At 44.1% G+C, this 27,454-nt stretch overlaps 1 protein-coding gene and 1 long non-coding RNA gene across 2 annotated transcripts in view; both read left to right on the forward strand.

Moving 5' to 3' along the window:
- Positions 1-3,038: 3,038 nt before the first annotated feature.
- Positions 3,039-7,571, forward strand: LOC132534939 (uncharacterized). The gene is made up of 2 exons (XR_009546698.1): positions 3,039-3,638; positions 7,263-7,571. It is a non-coding gene; the product is annotated as an uncharacterized LOC132534939 (long non-coding RNA).
- A 2,764-nt stretch (positions 7,572-10,335) lies between these two features.
- BLM (BLM RecQ like helicase) overlaps positions 10,336-27,454 on the forward strand; it is an 88,713-nt gene continuing 71,594 nt past the window's right edge. The window contains exons 1-4 of the mRNA XM_060179616.1: positions 10,336-10,438; positions 15,815-15,916; positions 17,984-18,654; positions 25,465-25,612. Of these exons, the coding sequence (XP_060035599.1) occupies positions 15,819-15,916; positions 17,984-18,654; positions 25,465-25,612 (917 nt within the window). The 5' untranslated portion in view covers positions 10,336-10,438; positions 15,815-15,818. The remainder of the gene's footprint in view (positions 10,439-15,814; positions 15,917-17,983; positions 18,655-25,464; positions 25,613-27,454) is intronic.

Consider the following 27,454-nt stretch of genomic DNA (forward strand, 5'->3'; position numbering starts at 1 on the left):
CAAGCATGGGGGAGAGACAGCTCACCTGGTAGAGTGCATGCTTTACCATCCATAAGAATCCAGGTTCCTACACAATGGAATTCTACTCAGCTATTAAAAAAAAAAAAAAAAAAGAATCCAGGTTCCCGGCCCTCAGCACCACATGGGAGCACCTTGCCAAAAGAAAGCTTCACAAGCAGTGGAGTGGCGCTGTGGTGTCTCTTATTTTCTCTCTCTTTCCTCTGTCTGTTAACCTATATGTAAATTTTTAAAAAGCAAGTCTGCTGGGAGCTCTGGCATCCAAAAAACCTGGTGGCAAAAATAAATCAAAATAAGACGGCATGGGCTGGGACTAGAGCACAAGGACTTGCACCAGCCAGAGTTCCTGCACGTGCCAGAGCTGAGCGGTGCAGTCTCTCCCAGAAAAATAGCGACGGTCAGGCATGATGGATGTATGGTCCACAGCGGAGCATGTAGGAGTGAATCATCAGCCTCCTCTATTATACCCACCATGGTCACATGAGCCATTCCAAGATTCCACCAGCCAGCTGTAGGGCAAGGCTCTGGGGCATCACCAAGTGGCCATCCAGGGAACACCTCCGCATCCGGCCCCTAGCATCCAGATCTGAGCCTGGGCCTGGTTTTGAGCAGAGCAGATTTGTTTCAGAGGCTCCTCGTCAGGAGGTGAGGAGACCAGGGCCACAACCAGTGAGAAGGGGAGTCCTCAGCTGCCAAAGCCCTTACTCCACGACCGTCGCACATACCTTCTGCAGAAGGGTGTCCTAAGTGCTGAGAATGTGCTCAAAGACACCTGAAGATTGATGTCTCCTTAGTGCACTCACACTAGACGGCCTGAAACCACAACTGCAGTCAATGAGGACACTGGCAGATGAATTTGAAGAGTACCTGTTTTGATGGTAGAGCTACACCTGGGAGTAGCAGATAGCTCACTTGGATAGTGCACTACTTTGCCGTGGGTGTCACCCGGGTTCGAGTCTGGCCCCCACTACACGGAAGGAAACTTTGGTTCTGTAGTGTCTCTCTCTCTGCCTCAAAACTAACTGATGAGTTGCATCCACACAGATGTCAGATATCAGGCACTTACCTGCCTCATATCCTGAAGCCCGTGACTAGAGCCACCTCATATACCAGGGAGATGTCTCTGAGGCCAGCATCAGTGCAGTCAGGGTGACAGTAACGGCGTCTGCTGAAAAGTCTGTGGTGGCAGGAGGTGGCAGATGCATATGCTTAAGCGACCCCCCCCAACACACACACACACACACACACACACACACACACACACTTAAGGTGCTGTAGGGGACTGAAACTGGGAGCTTGGAGCCTTATCAAGTTAAAGTCTTTTACACAACCATTATGCTACCTCCCTAGCCGTAGCTTTTATTTTATTTTATTTTATTTTATTTTATTTTACTTTTTATGACTAAGTGAATTACGTCCTCAAAGCAGAGATACCTAATACGGAAGTGACATGACCTATGTAGGGAAGAAAAGCTTTTTAGATTTTACAAATCAAAGAATTTATTTAATGTGATTGCTTATTTGAGTTCCATGCAGTAGAGGTTTTACATTTACTGTCAGTGAGATCCAGACATGTCCAGGAAGATGAGTATTTATCAAATTGTGGTGATTCCTGGTCCCTGGAAGAAGGCTGCTTCCCCAGAAGGAAAGGAGTAACTCCTGTACTGATTTGTCGCGTTCAAGTAATGGGCTTGGGGAAGGAAGGCATAGCTGTCACTTACTTTAGACACTTCGTGGTCCTGGAGGGCACAAGAAGAAAGGGACATTAAGAAATCTAAGGGGAGGCCCACAGAAAGCTGCTAACATTTTGCATGAGAGCAGTTTCCAGGAAATTTTTTGTGATATTTAAATCATTTACAAATTTGGAGTCAAAACTGCAGGTTAGGGTGGGGGAGATATGCAGAGACTCTCATGTCATGCATGCCTTAGTCTCCAAAGTCACCGGTTCGTAAACCACAACTGAGCAGTACTCTAGAAAAAAGAGAGAAAGAAAGAAAGATAAAGAAGAGAAAAACAAAGAGGAAACTGCAGAAAACTGCCTGCTAGATTCTGTCCCTCATAGACGTGCCTGTGAAACCATAGTTAAGTGTCACAGCTGCTTTAACAACCTGGAGTCCAGGTTACCTGCCTCCTTCCTCAGCACGGCAGTGAACCACCACCCCCACCACACAAACTGAGCAATTTGAGGGCACCTCTCCTAAATTCTTCTCTCTCTCTCTCTCTTTAATTTTTTAACTAAAGCACTGTTCAGCTCTGGCTTATGGTGGTGCGGGGGATTGAACTAAATTCTTCTCTTAGTGGTCACTGTCACATACTGTCCCTTGTAAATGTACCTGAAAATGGTGACTCATAATATCTTTGGTCCAGTTTAGGGTAGGAAGGCTGATCTATTAATATTACCAGGATTATATTGTAGTTGAAACCCTTGATTGACTGACTGATTTTTAGTTCCTTGGGCATGCAAGTCCAGTATCCTAACATCCAACTATCTTCCCAGCCCTCATGATGCAAAAGTAAAGGTATTAATTTATAGACTTTGCAGTGAGCTCCACATTCACTATCTTATTATCTCATCTCACCGAGGTCCATGACCTCATACTACCTCTCATGATTCTTGTCATGTGGCAGGTAAACCTGCCTGAGGCAAAAATTGATACTAGAAATGTACATTAACTCTGTACCAGACATTATGCTAAAGCCTAATGTCACTAGAGACCTATGAGACACATCTATTTTATAAAAGTGGTAACTTCAGGGCTGTAAAATGAGTAAAGTCACCAGGTCTGGGTGGAGGGACTGTGGACCATGTGTTTATCTTCAGGTCACTTCTGTTCTTTTGGTGAGGGCAGCCCCAAGTGGTAGACAAGCTATCTTGAAGGCAATCCCAAGTGGTGGACAGGTATCTCCAATTTCTCCCTAAGAATATTTAACCTCTGTGTGCTCTGTTACGCTGTTTGAAAGGCAGCTTTAAAAATGATGCCTCAGCCCGCTCAGGAGCTGGGCTGAGTTGGGAGTGAGCTGCAGTCTGTTCCACTCTGCATCCCTCAATTTCAATTATCTTTTTAAATTAATTTTTTTAACCAGAGCACTGTTCAGCTCTGGTGTATGGTGGGGCAGGGGATTGAACCTGGGACCCTGGAAGCTCAGGCATAAGAGTCTGTTTGCATAACCATTATGCTATCTATCCCCACACCTCTGCCTCTCTCTATCTGAAAAAGTCGCCCTGAAGTGGTGAAGCCCTGGCAGCAACAGAAAAAAAAAAAAAATCCAAGGACAAGCAATCCCTATGCCACAAAGCCTGCTGGAATTACCCTAACTAGATGCTTATCAGACAAGCATCCAAAGAGAAAAGGGGAGGATGTATGGAAAATGCTCTGCCTTAGGAGAAAGAAAAGAGGGAAAAACAAATAAAAAAACAAACAAACAAACAAAAAGGAAGGAAAAACTTTACTCACCTAGAGATACAGTTATTCTAAAATACTTTGTTTCAGAGGCAGTAAGTGTCTAAGAAGGGGACTGCAGTCTGGGAGCTTTGGCCCCCGTTTCCTCCCTTCTCTTATCAGCCAAAGACAGAAGAGGAGGAAGAAAAGGACTGTGAAATAGAACCTCATAAATACAAGGTATGTATCCTATCCCTAGGCTGTGTCCCAAGTCCCTGATTATATCCTTAAAAATTTTTGTTTTAATTTTATTTGGGGCCAGGCAGTGGCACACCTAGTTAAGCACACACATTAGTGCCCAAGGACCCGGGTTTAAACCCTTGGTCCCCACCTGCAGGGGGAAAGCTTCACAAGTTTTTCTTTTTCATCTTATTTCATTTTGTATTTATTATTGGATAGGAACAGGAGAAGTTGAGAAGGGAGAGGAGACAGAGAGTGGAAGAGACAGACACCCACAGCCCTGCTTCACCCTGTAGGTCCCCACCAGGAGCTTGCACCTGGGTGCTTGCACACTGTAATGTGAGCACTTAACCAGGTGCACTACCACCTGGCCCCAGTTTCTTTTTTCTCTTTCCTTTTTTTTATATCCAGTTTTTTTTTTTATTTAACCATTAAAAGAAATTTTAATACAGTCACAATATGAAGTGAAAAAAATTATAAATGAAATAAATGAAAGAACAAATATTGTATGGTTCCACAGTATAAGCTTTCTAGGAGAGTCACGCTTATAAATAACTTAGAATGAAGATAACTACGTCTGGGGAGAGGAAGGAGAAGAAAATTATTATTTAATGGATACAGAGTTTCTGTTTAAGATGATGACAAAGTTATGGAAATGATTACTGGTGATGGCTGCACAGCACAGTGAATGTACTTACTGTCACTGAACTGTATACTTAAAATTGGGTAAAATAGTAAATTCTATGTTATTTAGATAGTAAGAGTTTTAAAAAGGATAACAACAATTCAAATAACGTTTCAGAAAGTTCTTGGAACTCTACAAGGTGAAGCATAAATGCTTATGAATCACTCATCTTACTTAATAAATGCTTGTGAATCACCCATATCTTACTTACTGATGTGAACCTTCAACACAAAGAAGCACTAATCTGTAAGTGAATATAAAGACAAAATAGGTGGAATATTTTAACAAAAATAAAAGACACTTTTCTTATCAGTACCCTTAACATTTTAAAAACTAGTCTGAAAAAAGTCCACATGTTGCTTCTTGCTTATACATAAACTGAGTGAGAAGGAATGAAAATATGTTGTCATAATGGAATGAAAATCCCTACAGAACGATACCTGCTAAAGGTATTAGTTCAGTAACTGAATAGATCGCTCTAGGATATTAAATCATTAGATTCATTTTGTTATAAGTACCTTAAAAAAGTGAATATTAAAATGTAAATTATTTGAAAGAAAACTGCGAGAGATGATGAAGACATGTTATAGTAAGTCCTCCAAAGAGTTAAAAAGGAAAAAAATAAAAGCTGAAGTCTGTGAGCAGTCACCCTCTAGAGCCATATGATCATAAATTTCATTCATTTATAGAGTGTTTTTGATAATAGGCAATTCTCTGTTGAAAGTTAAGTGCTCTTTTCTATGAATAAATAAAGAAGGCTTTGGTTTGAACTAATACATTATTTTGACAAATGTTTATTGGAAACCCAATTACGGGTCCCAAGTCAGGGTGCCCTTGTTTCCTTTTCTTTTTTTCTCTTTTGTTTTCTTTTTTATCCATCAAGTAAGCTCACCAATGCCACTAGACTCCAAGATATAATTAAAACAACTCCTTGGACTGCTGTCCCTCTCTTACACAAGGATAGTAATCAAAACACAAAAAGAAATTAGCTTATTACCTTTAGTAGTTAAATAGTAACAATATCATTTCCCTTTTGTGGCACCAGGAACTCATACATTGACAAGTCCACTGCTTTAAGGCCAAATTTTTCATTCTTTATTCCAGACAGAAATAAGAAAATATACAGGGGGGAGACAGCGCTGCATTGGAGCTGTCTCTGTTACTGTGGTGCCTCCTGTGGTTCCAGGACTTGGAACTGAGACCCAACATGAGACTAAGTGGGCACACTGCTGGACAAGTTATCTCCCAGTCCCTAAGAATAGTTTTCTTAAAGAAACTTTTTAATATATATATATATATATATATATTTATATATTATTGGATAGAGACAGAGAGAAATTGAGAAGGGAGGGGGACATAGGGAGAGAGACAGAGAGACACCTGCAGCCCTGCTTCACCACTGGTAAAGCTTTCCCTCTGCAGGTGAGGACCAGGTGCTTGAACCTGAGTCCTTGCACACTTTCATGTGAGTGCTTAACCAGGTACATCACTGCCGCCCCCCCCCAAATATATATATATTTTTTTTAATTTAAGAAAGGATTAATTAACAAAACCATAGGGTAGGAGGGGTACAACTCCACACAATTCCCACCGCCCAATCTCCATATCCCACCCCCTCCCCCGATAGCTTTCCCATTCTCTATCCCTCTGGGAGCATGGACCCAGGGTCATTGAGGGTTGCAGAAGGTAGAAGGTCTGGCTTCTGTAATTGCTTCCTCACTGAACATGGGCGTTGACTGGTCGGTCCATACTCCCAGTCTGCCTCTCTCTTTCCCTAGTAGGATGGGTCTCTGGGGAAGCTGAGCTCCAGGACACATTGGTGTTGTCTTCAATCCAGGGAAGTCTGGCCGGCATCCTGATGACACCTGGAACCTGGTGACTGAAAAGAGAGTTAACATACAAAAAAAAAAGCCAAACAAATTGTTGAGCAATCATGGACCCAAAGCTTGGAAAAGTGGAGAGGAAGTATTAGGGAGGTACTCACTGCAAACTCTAGTATACTTCTGCTTTCTTACTTTGGTGCCATACTCCAAACTCAGTCAATTTCTGCTTTGCGTTTCTACTTCTTTTTTTTTTTTTTTATATCCAGTTTTTTTTAATTAATGATCCCTTTTATTTATTTATTCCTTTTTGTTGCCCTTGTTGTTTTATTGTTGTAGTTATTATTGTTGTTATTGATGTCGTCATTGTTGGATAGGACAGAGAGAAATGGAGAGAGGAGGGGAAGACAGAGAGGAGGAGAGAAAAGACAGACACCTGCAGACCTGCTTTACTGCCTGTGAAACAACTCCCCTGCAGGTGGGGAGCCGGGGGCTCGAACTGGGATCTTTACACGGGTCCTTGCGTTTTGCACCACATGCACTTAACCCGCTGCGTTGCTGACAGACTCCCATCTATCCAGTTTTTATTTGTGATTAATGGTGAATTATATTATAGGGTATAGTTCCACATTGTACTCCCCACCAGAATTCTGTGTCCCCACATTCCCAAAGATAGCCACCATTGCTATTACAAAGATAACCACCATTGCTATTACAAAGTCTTGGAGACTGCGTCTGTGTGTGGTGTTTTGCTGTTTGGTTTAGCAATTTTATGTATATCTGTTTTCTAGGCTCCATGTATGCGTTACATCACCTGGTAGTTGTCTTTCATCTCTTTACTTACTTTGCTAACATAACATCACCTCTGGTCCCCCCTTTTCTTTTGTGGGGATTAGGGGGCAGAGAGGGGGAGATAGTGAGAGAGAAGCACCACATCACTGCTCCGCAGCTCATGAAGCTTTCCCTGTGTTCAAACCCAGGTCCTTGAGCTTGGTAAAGTGTGTGCTTTACCAGGTGAGCTATTTCCCAGGCCTGTTTTTTTTTTTTTTTTTTAATGTGGTACCAGAGATGATACCAGGGTACAGTCCTGGGCCAATTATGTCTTCCTTTTTATTTTAGAGAGGAGAAACACTACAGCACTGCTCCTCCTTGGTGCCATCCATGGCAGTACGAGAGCCTGAAGCAGAGCCTTACATATGTTAAAGCCCACACTCTACTGGGTGATCTGTCTACGACTCCCGATGGTCAAAGTTTGTCTGTTATTAGCCCTAGAAAAAAAAATAGTAGAAGCGAGGGCAGGGGAGCATAATGGTTATGCAAAAAGCCTTTCATGCCTGAGGTACCAAAGGTCCCAGGTTCAATCCTTTGCACCACCTTAAGCCAGAGCTGAATAGTGCTCTGGGGGAAAGGAAAAAAAAAAACCCAAAAACCAGAACACAAGAAAGGTATTATATTAGCTCAGGTTGTCATAACAAAATAACACAAACTATGTTACTCAAACAAGAGAAACTATCTTCTCGCAGTTCTGGAAGCTGGAAAGTCCGAGATCAAGATGCCACAGAGTTACTTTCTGCTGAGGCCCCTTGTCCTAGTTTGTGAGTGGCAGCCCTCTGACAAGGCCTCCCTCTCTGGGGTGGGAAAAGTATGCCACCTCCTCCTCCTCTTCCAAAACCACCAGTGCTCTGGGTTACGACCCCACCCTTGCAACCTCATTTAGCCCTAGTTACCTTCAAAAGGCTCCATCTCCAGACAGAGTCGCATACAATTTGGGGAGAACACACTCAGCCCATGACAGGTACCACACGGAGGAGCAGCTCCCCCAGGTCTTAACATTATTAAAATGACTCTTCTTTCCAATCAGTAACCCGTCTACCTTTGCTCTTATAAAAGTCTGCTGAGCGCCCATGTCAGCAGCCACTCAGCTGCAGTTTACCTTCCACTCTGCAGGGACACTGCATGCTGTCCCCAGGTGAAGGGCGCAGACAGGTCTTCCCTCCCTCCCTCCACCTTGCCCCAGGGCCACAGGAGTGCCGGCCCACTGCTGAATGCCCTTCCAACCATGCTCCCCGACGTGCTTATGGATATGTTAAGTCCCAAATCTTTGATTTTAGAGATGCATTTATTGTCCTTTGAAAAAGATTTTTGAGAGAACATTTATGAAAGAGGGGGTTAGAGTGCCGCTCTGTCACATGCTGTGTCAAGGGTCAAACTCAGGACCTCATGCAGGAGGGTCTAATACCTTAGCCCCTGCCCCAACAGGGGCCAATTTACTATCATTTGGGCGGTGGGGGCAGGGGGGAAGGCACCAGGGCACGGTCAATTCTGATATATGGTGGCTCTGGACATAGAACCTGGGACCTTGGTGGACCAGGCAGTGGTGCACTTGATTCAGCACAGCTGTCTGTGCACAAGGACACTGGTTCATGCCCCTGGTCCTCACTTCAGGGAGGGAGCCTCACAAGTGATGATACAGGGCTGCAGGTGTCTCTCTGTCTCTGTCAAATTAAGAAAAAAAAGGAGGTGGGGATGACTGCTGGGATAAGTGGATTCATCCTGCAGGCACTGAGACCCTGCAATAACCCTGGTGGAAAAAAGAAAGGAAGGAAGAAGGAAATGTAGATAAGATAGATAGGAAGAAAAGAGACCCTGGGGTCTTGTGCATGCAAGTCCTGTGTTCTACCACTTAGTTGTCTCTCCAATTTACATCCAAAATCTTAAAAAATATATATTGGGGGGGTCGGGAGTTAGCGCAGCGAAGCGCACATGGTGCAAAGCTCAAGGACCCGCTGCAAGGACCTGCAGGGGAGTCGCTTCACAGGCGGTGAAGCAGGGCTGCAGGTGTCTGTCTCTCCCCCTCCTCTCTCCATTTCTCTCTGTCCTATTCAATAACAACGACGTCAATAACTACAACAATAATAATTACAACAGTAAAACAACAAGGGCAACAAAAGGGAATAAATAACCTAAACAAATTATGAAAAAAATTAACAAAAACGGGGCTGGGCGGTAGCGCACATAGTGCGAAGCATAAGGTTCCTGGTTCGAGCCTGCTGGGGGTGGCTTCACAAGTGAAGCAGGTCTGCGGGTGTCTGTCTGTCTTCCCCTCCTCTCTTCATTTCTCTCTGTCCTGTCCAACAGCAACAACGGAAAAGAGAGATGGCCACCAGCAGCAGGATTCGACCTAGCCCCAGAGATAACCCTGGAGGCGAAAACAAACAAACAAACAACAAACAACCAGGCCAGACTTGTTGCTTGTTGTGTTGCTTCTTCCTGTAAACTAACAACGGTACGTTTTGCCTGGCTGCAGGGGTTGGGTTTTGCAACATTTAAAAAAATTGGCAGACTTCATTCATAAAAGAAAAACAGACCTTCATTTTTCCTTAAAAGAGTTAAGGAGGGAGTCGGGCGGTAGCACAGCGGTTAAGCGCAGGCGGCGCAAAGCACAAGGACCGGCACACGGATCCCGGTTTGAGGGCCCCCCCCCCCCGGCTCCCCACCTGCAGGGGAGTCGCTTCACAGGCGGTGAAGCAGGTCTGCAGGTGTCTGTCTTTCTCTCCCCCTCTCTGTCTTCCCCTCCTCTCTCCATGTCTCTCTGTCCTATCCTACAACGACGACATCAATAACAACAATAATAACTACAACAATAAAACAACAAAGGGCAACAAAAAGGGAAAATGAATAAATTAATATAAAAAATTTTTAAAAAAAGAGTTAAGGAGAGAGAGGTGACCTTCGGGTGGTCCTGGGGAGGGGTGGAGGGGTGGGCTGGGGTCAGGGGTCAGCAGGGGAGGAGTGGGCAGGGTTCCCGGGACAGCAGAGGACGGGTGGAGGGGTGGACAGGAGTCAGGAGAGAGCCGGTGGCCAGGCCTGCGCTCCCCGTGGGCAGTGGCCCTCCCAGGCGCAGAAATCCCTGGGGGCCCCGGCGGGGAGCACAGACTCCAGGTCCAGCGGCAGCCCCGGCTCGGGCGCCCCCGGAAGCCCAGAATCCGACTCTGACGCCAAAGTCGCGTGACGTCTGAAGCGTCAGGCAGGTCCTGGTCACCTGACCCCGCATGCGCGCTCTGATTGGTCTTGGGGACCACGTACTCCGGCCAGAGATTCCGCCTCTACGGCGTGGGGGCGTGGCAAACCCCCGAGGGATGCTGCCATTGGTTGGCCGCCTCTGGACGCAGCCAATGGGAGCCGCAGGCCGCGGGCGGGAAGCGGGCTGCGCAGGGCTGAGAGGCGCGGCGCGGAGTTCGGATCGCGGAAGATCGGATCGCAGTTCCCCTGGCTGGGTCGGGGCTGTGCGTGAGGTGAGTGAGGCTGGGTCCCGGTCACTAAGCCGACCGACCGGACCGGACGGACGGACTGCGAGCGGGTCGGCGGGGACGGCGGTGTTCGGGACCCGGGACGTTCGGGCCGCCAGGCTGGCCTGCAGCACCAGTGGCCGCGCACCCGGAGTGATCCCGGTCGCCCCGGGAGGATGCGTGAGCCGGGCGCGACCCGGCCGACTGTCCTGGGACCCGACCCAGCCCGGGGCCCGGGGCCCGGGGCCCGGGGCCCCGCCCGCGGGAAGTCCCCGCTGCCGGTCCGGGACTGTTGGCGAACGCTCGGCTCGGGTGCTGAGCCCTGCGGCCCTCAAGACCATGTCCCCTCCGGGTCCACGGTGAGCTCCGTGGTCCTCCTTCGGGTCCGCAGTCAGGGCTGTGGGCGCAGGACTGTCCTCCTCCGGGTCCGCAGTCAGGGCTGTGCGCGCAGGACTGTCCTCCTCCGGGTCCGCAGTCACGGCTGTGCGCGCAGGACTGTCCCCCTGGGGGGGACTAATAAATAATATTATTTAATTTCCCTGTAAAAACATGCAGCTCTCGTTTGGTGGTACTAGGATCAAACCTGGGCCCTCAGGCATTCCTGAACATGTACAGTTCTGTGGTAGGTGCCTGTGTTTTTGGTTGTCTCCTGGGCATCACCTCTAGCAGAAAGAAAAGAGGCAAAGACATCAGCTCGGGAACTTCCTTCTGTGGTGTGAGCGCTGGGCTCAAAGCTGGGCTGTGCACATGGCAGCTCACCGTCCAGGCGCTGTTTTGCTGTCCCCAGACATACAGTTCTTCCCTTGGTTTCTGAAGGATGTTTTTGCTGGAGAAGAGAAGTCTATATTATTTTCAGTCAGCACATTGGAGATATCATACCGCTGTCTTTCAAGTTCCATTTTCGCTGAAGAGAAATCAACGTTCTGTCCAAATGCTGCAAAGTCATAAACATCTCTGTGTATGTGGATATTTCATTGTTTCTGCCCTCAGAACTTTTGTATTCTTGAACCTGAGGGCTCATGTCATGTTATTACTTCTGGAAAGATCCCAGCTGTGAGTGAGAGTGTGTGTGTGTGTGTGTGTGTGTGTGTGTGTGTGTTTTCCTTCCCAAATATTAAGTCTGTAATAGTGTATCCTCTCTGTAACAGCATTTCTGGCTAGACTAGAGTTCTGTTAGACTTTCTTACGATATTTTCCATGTCTTAACTTACTTTATCTGTTTTCCTTCTCCCTTTCGGTGTGCATCCATTAATTGAGAAACTAAGGAGGTGCTTAAATTTTACACTACTTTTAAGGTAGCAAGTTAGCCCCCTACTGTTGTTTATTTTAATCAGAGAGAGAAACACATAGCACTACCCAGGCCTGGCACATACTGGCACATACTGGGGAATGAAGCTGGGACCTCGGAACCTCAGGCAGCAGGAAAGTTTTACGTAATCGTTACACTGTCTTCCTGGCCCTCCTTCAGTTTTTTACTAATACACACATTTACACACACGTGACTCTTGTGTCAGTGCATCTTGCAGATGGTTTATTACAATGGCAGCAGTCAGCAGTGTCCTGCCTCTCTTTGCTATAAATTGCCATCTGGTGCTGTGATGCGGTCTGGTGAGTACTGGTGTATGCTGGTGACTGTATTGCAGAAGGGAGACTGCACAGTTTTGTTTACCAGCACTTCTGTACCTCCACTGAGAGATTGCTCACTACCCCAAATGAAGCGAGTCTTCCCTAGGAGTGAAGGGAAGCATAGAGAAGTGTCGCTGGAGAGAGGAAGAAGGCTTGGGCCTCACGCAGAGGCAGGACCCCAGTCCTCTGCAGAGAGACGTCTGTTTCTGGCTGCCAGGACCCATCGCTGCCAGTCCTGGCTCTTTGCTCACAAGACTTGACCTGTAGTGGCATGAGAGTCCATAGACATGAGTTTCTTCCATTTTTCATTTCCTAGATGTTCTGTCAGCAAGGCCATTTTTAAAAAATATTTTTTTAATTTTTTATCTTTATTTATTTATTTTCCCTCTTATTGCCCTTGTGTTTTTGTGGGGTTTTTTGTAGTTATAATTGCTGTTGTTGTTGTCATCATTATTGAATAGGAGAGAGAAATGGAGAGAGGAGGGGAAGACAGAGGGGGAGAGAAAGACAGACACCTGCAGACCTGCTTCACCGCCTGGGAAGCGACTCCCCTGCAGGGAGTTCACAGGGGACTCAAACCGGGATCCTTACGCTGGTCTTTGCGCTTGGCACCATGTGCGCCTAATCCTCTGCGCTACTACCCGACACCCTGATCTCATTTTTTAAAAGGCGACATCAGAGGCCTGAGAAGTTGCACGGTGGTAGAACTCTGGCTTTACAGGCATGAGGCCAGTCATGTAGCTCTGCGTACATGCGGCTGCCGGAGTGATCTGGCCGCCCTTTCTCTTTCTTTCTCTCACCCTCTCTTAGTGTGTATATTCGGTTTATCTAGTTTATTTATCCCTTCAAAGAACCAGCTCTTGCTTTCATTAATCTATTGAATTGTCTTTTGTTTCTATTTCATTAATTTCTGCCCTCATTTTAAATATTTCCTTACTCCTGCTGACTTTTTTGCCTCCTGGGTTATCGCTGGGGCTCAGTGCCTGCACTATGAATCCACTGCTCCTGGAGGCCATTTTTTCCCCTTTGTTGCCCTTGTTGTTTATCGTTGTTATTGCTGTCATTGTTGTTGGATAGGACAGGGAGAAGATTTGAGAGAGGAGGGAAAAGACAGAGAAGGAGAGAGAAGGATAGACACCTGCAGATCTGCTTCACCGCTTGTAAAGTGACACCCTCCTCCCCCGCAGGTTGGGGGACCATGGGCTCAAACCAGGATTCCCTGTGCCAGTCCTTGCGCTTGGTGCCATGTGCGTTTAACCTGCTGCACTACCACCCAACCCCCATTCCTGCTGACTTTTGAGTCTTTTTGTTGTGCCTTTTCTAGTTGGTTCAGTTGTGATAATAGTTTACTCGAGATCTTTCCTCTTTGTTAGCATGGGCCTGGATTGCTATGAACTTCCCTCTGAGGACTGCTTTTGCTGTGTCCCACAGGGGCTGGTAGCTGGTCTCTTCATTTTCATTGCTCTCCAAGTAGTTTTAACCTTTCTCTTGATTTCTTTGGTGAACCAGGTGTTCAGATGCATGTTGTTTAGTATCCACATTTTGTGGGTATTTCCCTCCCTATTATTATTTAGTATTATCTACTGCTCTTGTCACATGAATCTTAGAGGGTTTTGTTGTTGTTGTTGTTGTTGGACTTTATGAAATAGCGTGTGTGTGTGTGTGTGTATTTTCCTTTATTGGGGAGATTAATGGTTTACAGTGGACAGCCTTGTTTTTTTTTAATTGTAGTGTTGTGAAAGTTATAAATTAATTTACAAAGAACTATTATCTCTGTGATATTTAAATCTTTCAACTGAGAACAGAAAATACTTTTTTTAATCTAAGTTTTTATTTCTCACAGTAGTATTTGGTCATTTTCTTTATGTTATGAAGATGTCCGTCTTTTGTTAAATTAATTGGTAGTTTTCTAATATTTTCATTGCTATTGTTAACTGAATGCCTTTTAAAATAGTACCTTTTAGTTACTACTATTCTATGAGAATGCATGTGACTTTTATGGATTTATATTTATCTTTCACTTAACCTCTTTACTGAAGTTTTAATTATTTTTATGACTGATTTTCTTTGGATTGTGTTGGTATGTAATCAAACTGTCCCCATATAACAATAAACTTGTTTCTTCTAGTATTTCCTTTCTGAGTGTCTTTACATTGCAAAAAATTTCCAATACGAGAATAAAAATAAGAGAATAGTCTTGTTTTTACTCCTATTTTTATTTTCTTCCTACCAGAGTTACTTATTTATTAATGGAGGTGGGAGACAGAACCAGAACATTCCTCTGGCACGTGCGGTACTAGTGCTTGAACTTGGTACCTCATGCTTGAGAGTCCAGCGGTTTATCAAAGTTAACAACACTACATAACTTCCTGGGTCAACACCCCTATTTTTAGTGGATTTGTCTCTGAAAGGAGGTAGACTTGAAGTTGTGGTGAGTTGCTAGAGAGTTAATCAGTCCTGCCTGTGAAGATTTGTGAGAGAATGCCGACCTGGAGAGGGCAAGAAGCCTGGTACCTTTTCCACACTGCGCTGGGGATATTCTGCCAGTTTCTGAGTGGCAGGCACCCTTTGCAGTGGATCAGTGATCCAGTGTGCAAATGGGTTCCTGAGCTCTGGGAGCCAGCTGCTATAGAATATAGAAGCCCAGATAATCTGGACGTGTGATGGAAACCTGGAGACTGAGCAGGGAGCCATGGGGACCACCCTGTGTAACTGGCTGATCAAGAACCTGGGTACTGGGGGGCTGGGTGGGGGGTGGAGGGCGGATGGGCAGTCTTGGGAGACTGAGCCCAAAGCTCTGGAAACTGACTGTTTTCTCACGGTGTCACAGAGTTGAATCCCTGGGCACAGCGGTAGTGACTGAGAACAGCTTGGTGGGTGAATTGTGCACGCCTCTTGGAAATTGGGCTTCAGGGATCCTGAGCACCTTGATGTGAATGCTGTTTACTCTTGTACACAAAAGTAAAGGTTGTGCTTTATCATGATGAGAGTAATCTGATTATTCTGATTTTTCTTAAACTGTGTAGATGAAATATTTTCCTTGGGCAGAAAAATAATAGTTTTTCGTTTGTTCTTGGGGTTTTCAGTATGTGTTGATCATTTTCTTCCACCTTACTCCTTTTCTAGCTTCCTTCTTTCACTCCTTTAGCCCAGGGCAGACCTTTTTGTTTGTTTTTCTTTTTCTTTGCAAACCCTTTCTTTGTGTGACTTACTATTATTATTATTTATTTATTTATTTATTTATTTATCCACTTTTGTTGTCTTTTTCTTAATTGTTGTAGTTGTTGTTGGATAGGACAGAGAAAAATAAGAGAGAGGAGGGGAAGACAGAGAGAGGGAAAGATAGACACCCACAGACCTGCTTCACCGCCTGTGAAGTGACTCCCCTGCAGGGAGCCCCCAGGGGACTCAAACTGGGATCCTTATGCGGGTCCTTCCGCTTTGCGCCATGTACACTTAACCTGCTGCACTACCGCCCGACTCTGGCAAACTCTTTCTTAACTTATTCTCTGATGTCTTTTGTACTTATTTTTTTTTTGTTGGGGAAAAAGCAGGCCAATTTGCTACTTAAGGAGCCTTCAGCCAGTCACAGGTTATATATTTGCAATGTCACCAGTTGTAAGTGTCAAAGCAATTAAGTAATCAACAGTAAGCTCCATTGCTCTGGGCACAGTTGGGGCAGTAGTCCATTCCCGATAAATATTGTGATTGATTCCAAACACATATTTCCACTGACATTTTCCCCTTACTTTTTAGGGTCATGGCTGCTATTCCTCAGAATAATCTACAGGAGCAGCTGGAACGTCATTCAGCCAGAAGACTTAATAATACCCTTGGTCTTTCCAAGCCAAAGTCTTCGTAAGTATTTTGGTTAGTTTGCTGTTACGAAGTTTCTAACGTGTAGCAGGATCGTGAGCAATCTTTCCTGTCATACCTTTTATTGTATGGAGGAGAGAGGAAGCTGGTGGTTTCCTTCTTTGTGTATCTATCAGTGGTACAGCTTGTGTTAGTAGTGTCTGCTCGAGAATTATTCATCCCCTTTTCATGGTCCCCAGCATGGGGTATTTGCCCAGTAAATGCTTATTTAGTATCTGTATATTGAATGAATAATGACTTTTATAATAACTTTGGGGAAACTGGGTACTTTTTAGATTTAAAAAAAATTTTATGTACTTTCTGTGTGTGTATTGAGGTTCTGGGACCTAATATGTATACATTTTCACTGTTCCTAATCATCTTTTTCCTCATTATTTGGAGTGAGGGAGAGACACCACAGTGCTGCTTCATCATCTGTGGAGTTTTCCCCAGTGTAATGGTGCCACCATGTGGTGCTAGATGGAGTTCAAACCCAGGGCCTTCAGTGTGGTAAGACACACACTTTACCAGGTGACCCATTTCCTGGCAACATTTGTTTCGTTGTTGCTTTCTGGAGCCAGGGGCTTACACATACATGATTTTATCACTGCAGTGCTTTTCCATTTAAATAGAGGGAGAGAGACAACTGCCCATATGGTGTTGGGACATTAACCTATTATGTGTGCCTAGTATTATATTTTATGACTTTTAAATTTACTCATTTCTTTCTGTGTGATAGGACGAGTGAAATCGAGGGAGGCAGGGGAGAGAGCTAGACAGACAGACAGACAGAGATGTAGGACTGCCTCATAGCTCATGAAGCTCCACTCTGCAGGTGGGGGCCAGAGGCTTGAACCTGGTCTTTGTTCTTGGTAGCTTGTGTGCTCAGCCTGGTGTGCTACCACCCAGCCCCTCTTTTTAAATTTTGTGTCTTCTCCCAAGCCAGGTTGCAGGCACTGTTCTGGGTGCTTTGTAGTCACCATTGAACTCATCACTAAATGGAGCGAATGTTTGGGACCCTTGCCGCTTAGGCATCCCCCAGATTTCTGCACAGCTGCAGTTTCACTCTTCTCCCACAAAGCATTTATCAGAGTTGTGCCATGTAGCCATATATATATTTTTAAATATTTATTTATTTCCTTTTTGTTGTCCTTGTTTTTATTATTGTTGTTGTTATTGATGTCGTCATTGTTGGATAGAACAGAGAGAAATGGAGAGAGGAGGGGAAGATAGAGAGGGGAGAGAAAGATAGACACCTGCATACCTGCTTCACCGCCTGTGAAGTGACTCCCCTGCAGGTGGGGAGCCAGGGGCTCGAACCAGGATCCTTATGCCAGTCCTTGAACTTTATGCCACGTGTGCTTAACCCGCTGCGCTACCGCCCGACTCCCAATGTAGCCATATTGGAGTCTTTTTCCTTTTTTACTTTTCTTTGGGGGTACTACTTAGGAGTACCAACTTAGAAATGTAGTGGTAATGGTCTGGATACTCTGAGAACTGAATAATTGACCTCTGACTATGAATGGTCAGAACATGGACAGTATAATTTAAGTTACCTTACAGTTTTTCTTTTTAAAGATTTGTGTAGTAATGAGAGGGAGAGAGGGGACACCCCAGGGCTTTACTTTGGGTCATGCAATACCAGGGAACAAACTCAAGACCAAATGCTTTTTTTTTTTTTTTTTAATCTTTTACTAATTGATTGGATAGAGACAGCCAGAAATTGAAAGGAAGGGGTGGCAGAAAAGGAGAGAAACAGAGAGACATGTGAAGCACTGCTTCACCACTTGTAAAACTTTCCCCTGTAGGTGAGAACCAGGAGCTTGAACCCAGGTCCTTGTGCACTATAACACATGTACTCGACTAGGTACGTCCCCAAAACCAGATGCTTTTCATCCAGCTCTAGCCAGATTACTACTTGATACATTTTAAGATCAGGGGAATAGATTCTTTGCTCAATTGTGATACAATAAATAAGTTATATAAATTAGTGTAAAAAATGTAGTCTTGTGTAGTTGGTGGGGTTGCTAAAATTAACTCATCTAGTTCAGCTGTTCAATTATTTTCCAGAGGCTTCACTTTCAGGAAGAAAGTCTCTTCGGCCAGCAGTGTTTCAGTTGCGAGAACACCTGTGCTGAGTGACAAGGATGTTAATGCTGCAGAGGCCTTTTCCTCCAGTGAGCTTTCCCCCCATGCCTGGAGGCAGCAGGCAGCCCTCAGTGGCTTTAGCCACTCTCCAGCAGGACCGCAAACCCCAAAAGCGGGTTCAGAGCCATCTTCAGCAGACTTGCTTCACACTCCACAGGGAGCTTTCTGCACCACCCAGAACACACCAGCTGTAAAGGCCTCCCGTGGCTCAACAATGAAGAAATTAGAAGTTAGTTCTTCGTCAGATTCATTCCTCCTCCCCAATGAGTGGGATGATATGGATGACTTTGATACTTCTGGGAATTCAAAAGCATTTGTCACACCACCCAAGAATCACTTTGTAAGAGTAAGCACTGCTCAGAAATCCAAAAAGTCTAAGAGAAACTTTTTTAAAGCCCCTCGTCCTAAGGCAAATAAAGTGGAGATCAACTTGACCCTTTCCTCCGAGAGCTCACACATCCACTCAGCGAAGGAACAGAAGGGGGCCTTGGAGTGGTCGCACAGTGGTGTGATCTGCATTGATGATGACTCTCAACATGAAGAGTTTCTAAAGGAAGAGACTCGAGGAAGCCGCTCTCCAGAAACTCACTCAGGTTATCTTCTCTTCATTTTGCTGTGTGGCTTGTGTTCCTCTACTCAGAGCTAGTCATCAGCTACAGCAGCAGAATGACACAGTGTTTGTCCTTCCCATCTGTAGAGGTGGCCACATTGTTTTTATTTATTATGGGATAGAGTTAGGGAGAAATTGAGAGGGGACGGAGGTGAGAGAGAGAGAGGGAGAGACACCTGCAGCTCTGCTTCACCACTTGTGAAGCTTCCCCAACTGCAGCTGGGGACCGGGGGCTCGAACCTGGGTCCTTGTGCATTGTAACACATGTGCCTAACCAGGTGCACCATCTCCTGGCCCCTTAAATTTTATTTTATTACTATTATTTAAATTTCTTTATTGGGGGATTGTTTTTACATTTGACAGTAAATACAGTAGTTTGTACATGCATAACATCTCTCAGTTTTTCTTTCTTTTTTTTTTTTTAATTTATTTCTTTATTGGGGAATTAATGTTTTACATTCAACAGTAAATACAATAGTTTGTACATGCATAACATTCCCCAGTTTCCCATTTAACAATACAACCCCCACTAGGTCCTTTATCATCCTTCATGGACCTGTATTCTCCCCACCCACCCACCCACCCCAGAGTCTTTTACTTTGGTGCGATACGCCAATTCCATTTCAAGTTCTACTTGTGTTTTCTTTTCTGATATTCATCCTTCTGTTTCTGACTTATTTCACTCAACATGATTTTTTCAAGGTCCATCCAAGATCAGCTGAAAACGGTGAAGTCACCATTTTTTACAGCTGAGTAGTATTCCATTGTGTATATAGACCACAACTTGCTCAGCCACTCATCTGTTGTTGGACACCTACCTGGGTTGCTTCCAGGTTTTGGCTATTACACATTGTGCTGCCAAGAACATATGTGTACTCAGATCTTTTTGGATGGATGTGTTGGGTTCCTTAGGATATATCCCTAGGAGAGAAATTGCAGGGTCATAGGGTAGGTCCATTTCTAGCCTTCTGAGAGTTCTCCAGACTGCTCTCCACAGAGGTTGGACCAACTGACATTCCCACCAGCAGTGTAGGAGGGTTCCTTTGACCCCACACCCTTTCCAGCATTTGCTGCTGTTCCCTTTTCTGATGTATGACATTCTCACAGGAGTGAAGTGGTATCTCATTGTTGTCTTTTTTGCATTTCTCTGACAATCAGAGACTTGGAGCATTTTTTCATGTGTTTCTCAGCCTTTTGGATCTCTTCTGTGGTGAATATTCTGTCCAAGTCCTCCCCCCATTTTTGGATGGGGTTATTTGTTGTCTTGTTGTTGAGTCTGGCAAGCTCTTTATATATGTTGGTTATTAAATTCTTATCTGATGTATAGCATGTAAAGATCTTCTCCCATTCTGTGAGGGGTCTCTTGGTTTGGGTCGTGGTTTCTTTTGCTGTGAAGAAGCTTTTTAATTTGATGTAGTCCCATAGGTTTATACTTGCCTTAGTCTTCCTTGTAATTGGATTCGTTTCATTGAAAATGTCTTTAAAATTTATGCGGAAAAGAGTTCTGCCAATATTTTCCTCTAAGTATTTGATAGTTTGTGGTCTAACATCCAAGTCCTTGATCCACTTGGAATTTACTTTTGTATTTGGTGAAATACAGTGGTTCAGTTTCATTCTTCTGCATGTTTCAACCCATTGTTTCCAACACCATTTGTTGAAGAGACTCTGCTTTCCCCATGTAATAGTCTGGGCCCCTTTGTCAAAGATTAGATGTCCATACATGTGGGGCCTCATTTCTGGGCTCTCAATTCTATTCCACTGGTCAGTGTGTCTGTTCATGTTCCAGTACCAAGCAGTTTTGATGACGATGGCCCTATAATACAGTTTGACATCTGGGAGTGTGATGCCTCCAGTTCTGTTCTTTTTTCTCAAGATTGTTTTGACAATTGTAGGTCTTTTCTGGTTCCAGATAAACATTTGTAGCATTTTTTCTATTCTCCTAAAAAATGTGCTTGGGATCTTGATGGGGATAGCATTAAATTTGTAGATGGCTCTGGGTAGTATATTTATTTTGATGATGTTAATTCTTCCAACCCATGAACATGGAATATCTTTCCACTTCTTTGTGTCTTTTTCAATTTCTTTGAGTAGTGACTCATAATTTTCAGTATATAAGTCTTTCACTTCTTTGGTTAGGTTTACTCCTAGATATTTTATTGTTTTTGTTGCTATAGTAAAAGGAATTGATTTCTGGATTTCAATTTCTTCTAACTTAGTGTTTGCATAGAGGAATGCCACTGACTTTTGAATGTTAATTTTGTAGCCTGACACCTTACTGTACTGCCTGATGATTTCCAAAAGCTTCTTGCTGGATTCCTTAGGTTTTTCCATGTATACTATCATGTCATCTGCAAATAAGGAGAGTTTGACTTCTTCTCTTCCAATCTGTATGCCTTTAATTCCTTGCTCCTGCCTGATTCTTGCCTATGGCAAGAACTTCCAACACTAGTTGAATAGTAATGGTGATAGATAGTGGGCAGCCCTGTCTAGTACCTGATCTGAGGGGAAATGCTTCCAGTTTTTCACCGTTGAGTATGCAACATCTCTCAGTTTTTCACATAACAATACAACCCCCACTAGGTCCTCTGTCATCTTTTTTGGACCTGTACTCTCCCCCCCACTCACCCCAGAGTCTTTTACTTTGGTGCGATACCACTCAAATTTTATTTTATTAATGATTTAATAATGATCAACAAGATTGTGAGATGAAAAGGTGGCCACATTCTTAAAGCAGGATATACTGATTAAGGGAAAGACTTTGCTGAGAGAGACAGTTCTTGACAGAGTCGTGGCCTCACAATGCAATTTCACCTGGGTTGCTTTTCTTTTAAGATAGCTAAATATCTATTTCTTTTTAGATAGAAAAAGAGGGAGAGAGGGACTAAGCAATGGCACACCTGGTTAAGCACACATATTACAGTGCACAAGGTCCCAGGTTCAAGCCCCCGGTCCCCACCTATAGGGGAGAAGCTTTATGAGAGGTGAAGCAAGGCTGCAGTATCTCTCTGTCTCTCCCTTTCTATCTCCCCACCCCTCTCAATTTCTCTCTGTCTCTATCCAGTAAAAAAGAAATAAAGATCAATTTTTTAAAATTACATCATATTAAAAAAAGAGAGACATAACAGCAGCAGGGTTTCCCTGGTGTCATAGTACTGGTGATAAAAACTTGGTTACGTGCATAGCAAAGCACACGCTCTGCCCGGAGAGTTACCCCTCTGACCCTCTGCTAAAACTATTTATTTATTTACTTACTTATTTACTTACTTACATATTTATTTATTTTACCAGAGCCCTGCTCAGCTCTGACTTTTGGTGCTGAGGATTGAATTTGGGACCTTTGGTGCCTTAGGCATGAAATTCTGTTTTGCATAATCATTGTGCTTTCTCCCTAACCCTCAAATAATTTTTTCCCTTTTTTTTTTTTAAATTTTTTATTTAAGAAAGGATTAATGAACAAAAACATAAGGTAGGAGGGGTACAACTCCACACAATTCCCACCACCCAATCCCCATAGCCCACCCCCTCCCATGATAGCTTTCCCGTTCTCTAGCCCGCTGGGAGCATGGACCCAGGGTCGTTGAGGGTTGCAGAAGGTGGAAGGTCTGGCTTCTGTAATTGCTTCCCTGCTGAACATGGGCGTTGACTGGTCGGTCCATACTCCCAGTCTGCCTCTCTCTTTCCCTAGTAAGGTGTGTCTCTGGGGAAGCTGAGCTCCAGGACACATTGGTGGGGTCTTCAATCCAGGGAAGCCTGGCCAGCATCCTGATGGCATCTGGAACCTGGTGGTTGAAAAGAGTGTTAACATATGAAGCCAAACAATTTGTTGAGCAATCATGGATCCCAAGCTTGGAATAGTGGAGAGGAAGTGTTAGGGAGGTACTCAATGCAAACTCTAGTGTACTTCTGCTTTCAGGTATATATTTTGCAGTAGTTTATGGATACGTGTGCGCATAAGCTCTCTCTCACAGAAACTGGTGTGTATATCTAGGTTATGGGACTTTGTTAGAAAGTGAACTACCTGAGATGAAATTAGGGTGTACTATAAAAGGAAAGGTCTCACCCGAGTAATGAAGCTGAAGGGTTGTCATTCCACACGTGAAGTCTCTGGATACAGTCTGAGGTGAAGCATGTTGAGGTGGCAATCATTGCGTTGGTTAGGTTGTGATCGGCGGATGCAGTATTATTTGGTTTGGATTGGGAGATGCCCTCAAATAATTTTTAAGAGATTTATTTCATTACTTAAATCATACGAGAGATAAAAAGTTTCAGATGAGGGAGAGAGAAGAGCACCACTGTGTAATTCTTGCATTTTCCCTGGTGAGCCACTTCTACCAGCTGCTAAGATGATTCATTTTTTTATTTTTATTTTTAGTGGTTTAATATTAGTTTACAAAGTAACAGGAGTACAATTCCATATTGTTGCCACCACCAGAGTTCTGTGTCCCCACCCCCTCCATTGGAAACTGCAATGGTTCTCCCAAGGTCACAGATATGGGTTGATTACTATATATACATACTCATTTTTTTCTATGGGCCTGCCTTCTCTTCCTCTCTAAGTCACGCCTACACCAGTTACTACTATTAAATGTCATGCCTTTTTTTCCTCTTCTCTCTCTGGGTCCTGATGGAATTGGGGTTCAGAGCCCTCTAGTCATCTTTCCCTAACATCTCTCTCCCTCTGGGAGTATGGACCAAAATTCTTTATGGGGTGCAGAAGGTAGGACTTTTGACTTTTTTAATTGCTTCTCTGATGGATATGGGCATTTACCAAAATATTTACACAAATCAGTCTGATCTAGGGCCCATGTCTGTATAACGTCCGAGTCCCTGTCAGCTCCTTCCTTCCTTCCTCCCTTCCTGCCTCCCTCCCTCCCTCCCTCCCTCTCTTTCTTTCTTCTTTCTTTCTTTTAATATTTATTTATTTATTTATTCCCTTTCGTTGCCCTTTTTTTTTTAATTGCTGCTATTGATGTTGTCATTCTTAGATAGGACAGAGAGAAATGGAGAGAGGAGGGGAAGACAGAGAGGGGGAGAGAAAGACAGACACCTGCAGACCTGCTTCACCGCCTGTGAAGCGACACCCCTACAGGTAGGGAGCCGGGGGCTTGAACCAGGATCCTTATACCGGTCCTTGCACTTACCACCCAACTCCCAAGTTGCCCTTGTTTTTATTGTTGTTGTTATTATTGATATTTATTGATGTCGTTGTTGGATAGGACAGAGAGAAATGGAGAGAGGAGGGGAAGACGGGGAGAGAAAGACAGACACCTGCAGACTTGCTTCACCACTTGTGAAGTGACTACTCTGCAGGTGGGGAACCAGGGGCTCAAACCGGGATCCTTCTGCCAGTCCTTGTACTTCGCACTACGTGCACTTAACCCACCATGCTACTGCCCGACTCCCAGTCTGTTTCTGTCTTTCCCTTATAGGGTAGGGCTCTGGAGAGGTGAGGTTCCAGTGAGGTCATCTGTCTAGGGTGTTCAGGAGGGAATCATAATAGCATCTGCAACTTGGCATCTGAAAGACAGTTAAGATATGAAGCAGGACAAAATGTTTAATAAATAGAAATCATAAAGTAGGAATAGAGCAGGTGAGAATAGGGATTTTAGAATGGTAAGAAGCTAAGAAGTCTATTTTACATATGTTCCTAGGGGCCGATGACTTTAGTACTTTTTGCTTGAGTTTGACAGTTAAATATGGAGGTGGACTAAAAATACTGGCTGGGAAGATGTAGCCAGACTTGAGGATAGAACTAGAAAGCTAGGTTAGGGCAGAAAGTAGCTCCCAAATTTGAAGATAGTTTATTAATTCAGTTAACTGTTTACCAAATCAGTCTGACCCAGTGTCCATACATATTCATATTCAGCCTATATAACCTCCAATCCCTGTCAGTCTAGACTCACAGTCTCAGGTCACAGCTGGGAACATTCTAGGGAGCACTTATTACAGGACCCGTCTTCCTCGAGTGGCAGATTAGGCTGACCCAGCCTCCCTTCAGAAAATGGGGCAGTCCCTACCATTGCTGCTGTATAATGAGAGCAAGGTCTTGCAGTGGCCCTCAAAAGGGCTTATGGGGAGTCGGGCGGTAGCGCAGCAGGTTAAGTGCAAGTGGCGCAAAGCGCAAGGACCAGCATAAGGATCCCGGTTCGAGCCCCCCCCCCCCCCCGGCTTCCCACCTGCAGAGGAGTCGCTTCACAGGTGGTGAAGCAGGTCTGCAGGTGTCTCTCTTTCTTTCCCCCTCTCTGTCTTCCCCATCTCTCTCCATTTCTCTCTGTGCTATTCAACAAAGACATCAATAACAACAAGGGCAACAAAAGGGAATAAATAAATATTTTTTAAAAAGGAAATTTTAAAAAGGGGGGCTTATGATGACAGTCTTGATGGAAGTGAAAGGGGTCTATTAAAGGTCTCGGCTCATTGTATCTATGGGAGATCCTAGGATTCCCTAACTAGGGTCCCAGATGATAGGGTGGCTGAGTAGTGACCAAAATAGCTGCCATTAAGTGAGCCAGTCTCTTGCTTTTTTCCAGCTAAAATGATTCTTATATTAACACCAACATAGGTGTCTATCTCCCCCTTCTCTCTCCCTGTCAATCTCTGTCTTCCCTCTTAACTTCTGTCTCTATCCAATAAATAAATAAATAAATAAATAATTTTTTAAGAGACAGTTATATCCTGAGTGTGGTGTGTTTATGATTTGTCTGAAGCTCAGTCTTCACAGATCACTGTTTGTTTGTTTTTTCTGTTCCATGGATTACTAAAATGAACTTTCTTTTCAACTGTTTCACTTTAGAATATAGTGAAAAGAAAAATACAGAACTGGAATTTGAGGAATCTTCATGTGTTGAGCTTGATGAAGAAGATTATGACATAGATTTTGTTCCACCTTCTCCAGAAGAAGAAATAATTTCTTCTTCTTCCTCCTCTTTACACTGCATTAGGTAAAGTGACTAAGTGACTAATAAACTTTGTTGTTTGTTTCTGCGTTATTAGACATATGTTTAGTTGTGTGGTATCATTTTATATTAGGTTTATGCTTCACAGCTTATTTATACCCAAATGAAACCATTAAAAACTCCCTATTGAGGTGGGTGGGTGAGGACACAGAACTTCAGTGGTGGACATGCTGTAAAATCACACACTGTAACCTTACAGCCCTCCAACCCTACTGATCCTAAATAAGTAATGGCTAGGGGAGGAAACGCCCTATTTAGGTGAACCAGGGCATAGTTTCAGTAGAACACATACTTTCTCATGTGTGAGGCCTGGATTTGAACCTCCAGCCACCACAATGGAGCATCAGAAAAAGAGGAAGCTGGGGGCCAGATGGGAGTACAGTAGTTTAAGCGCGCATTGAGCAAAGTCGAGCCCTGGCTCTCCTCCTGCAGGGGGTGTCACTTCACAAGTGGTGAAGCAGGTCTGCAGGTGTCTTTCCACTTCTCTCTGTCTTCCCCTCCTCTCTCGATTTCTCTCTGTCCTGTCCAACAATGACAATGACAACAAAAACAATAACAACAATGACAACAACAGCAACAAAATGGGAAAATAGCCTTCAGGAGCAGTAGATTTGTAGTGATAACTCTGAAGGCCAAAAAAAAAAAAAAAACGGAAGTTTTATTAGCAGTAGAATAATGCTGTGATCTCTCTCCTCCTTTACTGTTATTTATTTTTTTTATCTTTCCTCTTCTCTGTATCTTACCCCTTACCTGGAAAACAGAAAAGAGAGTGTCTGCCAGGAACAGTGGATTTGCATGTATAGGCATGAAACTCCAATAAAACGCTGGTGGCCAATAACAACAACAAAAGCTCCCTGTCTATACGTTTTGTTTTTATTTCGTTTCCTCTTCCCTCAGATAAGCAAAGCAGTGCCTGACTTCCTCTGGTGTTTTCCAGATTCTCTTCCCTTTCAGCGATGGTATAGAAACAAAGATTCCACTATAGTCAATTACATAGGACTTAAAAACAGTTGAATATAGTTGACAGTGCTGGAGATTGAACTTGGGACCTCACGCTTGCATGTTCCATGCTTCATCCACTGCACACTTCCTGGGTTGCTGTGGTTGATATTTGAGGACTACCTTCCTAAAAAATAATTTCTTTTCAGATTTCTGGGTCTGAAATAACAAAAGTTAATTCCTTATTTGGGAAACAACTCAGTGAGTGCTAATGCTAAGCCCTTTTTTCTTATTTTGCTTCTGAATCCTGTAGCATAGTATTCACCATTGTCATTCACTGAACTGTACTAATTAGTGACATGATTGTGGTTAATTAGTAGCACTGTGGGGAAAAGAGATAATCCACACAACTCATCAATAGTTTAAATGAGTAATTGTTACCATCATCCTCTCTCCAGTCTAAACCACAGTCCTGCTGAGTGGTGGAAAGTGTACTATTAACCAATACTTCGATGAAAAGCAGATCTCTTCCTGTCACCTTAGTTAGGAAGGATGGCAGAAAACAGGGCATCTGTAGTCATTCTAGTTTCTCTGAGTTGTGTTTTAACAGGTATACTGGGTTATTGGAAGAGTGAGGGAAGGCCGAAATTTGATTTCTATTTGATGACAAAACTATAAAAAGAGGCTCCAATCTCCTCGCTTGCAATAGAAATTCAGAATTATAGGAAGTAAAACATTGAGCAGAGCTGATGAAAGTCTCCATGTTGGGGCTGGGAGATGGCTCAGCAGGTAGAGCACACACTTTGCCACACGCAGGGATCTGGGTATAAGCCCCTGCCACCCAGCACATGGCTGCACCACGCAAAGAAGAAGCTAGGGCCTCACACA

The sequence above is a fragment of the Erinaceus europaeus genome, chromosome 20 (assembly GCF_950295315.1).
Source record: "Erinaceus europaeus chromosome 20, mEriEur2.1, whole genome shotgun sequence".
NCBI lineage: Eukaryota > Metazoa > Chordata > Mammalia > Eulipotyphla > Erinaceidae > Erinaceus > Erinaceus europaeus.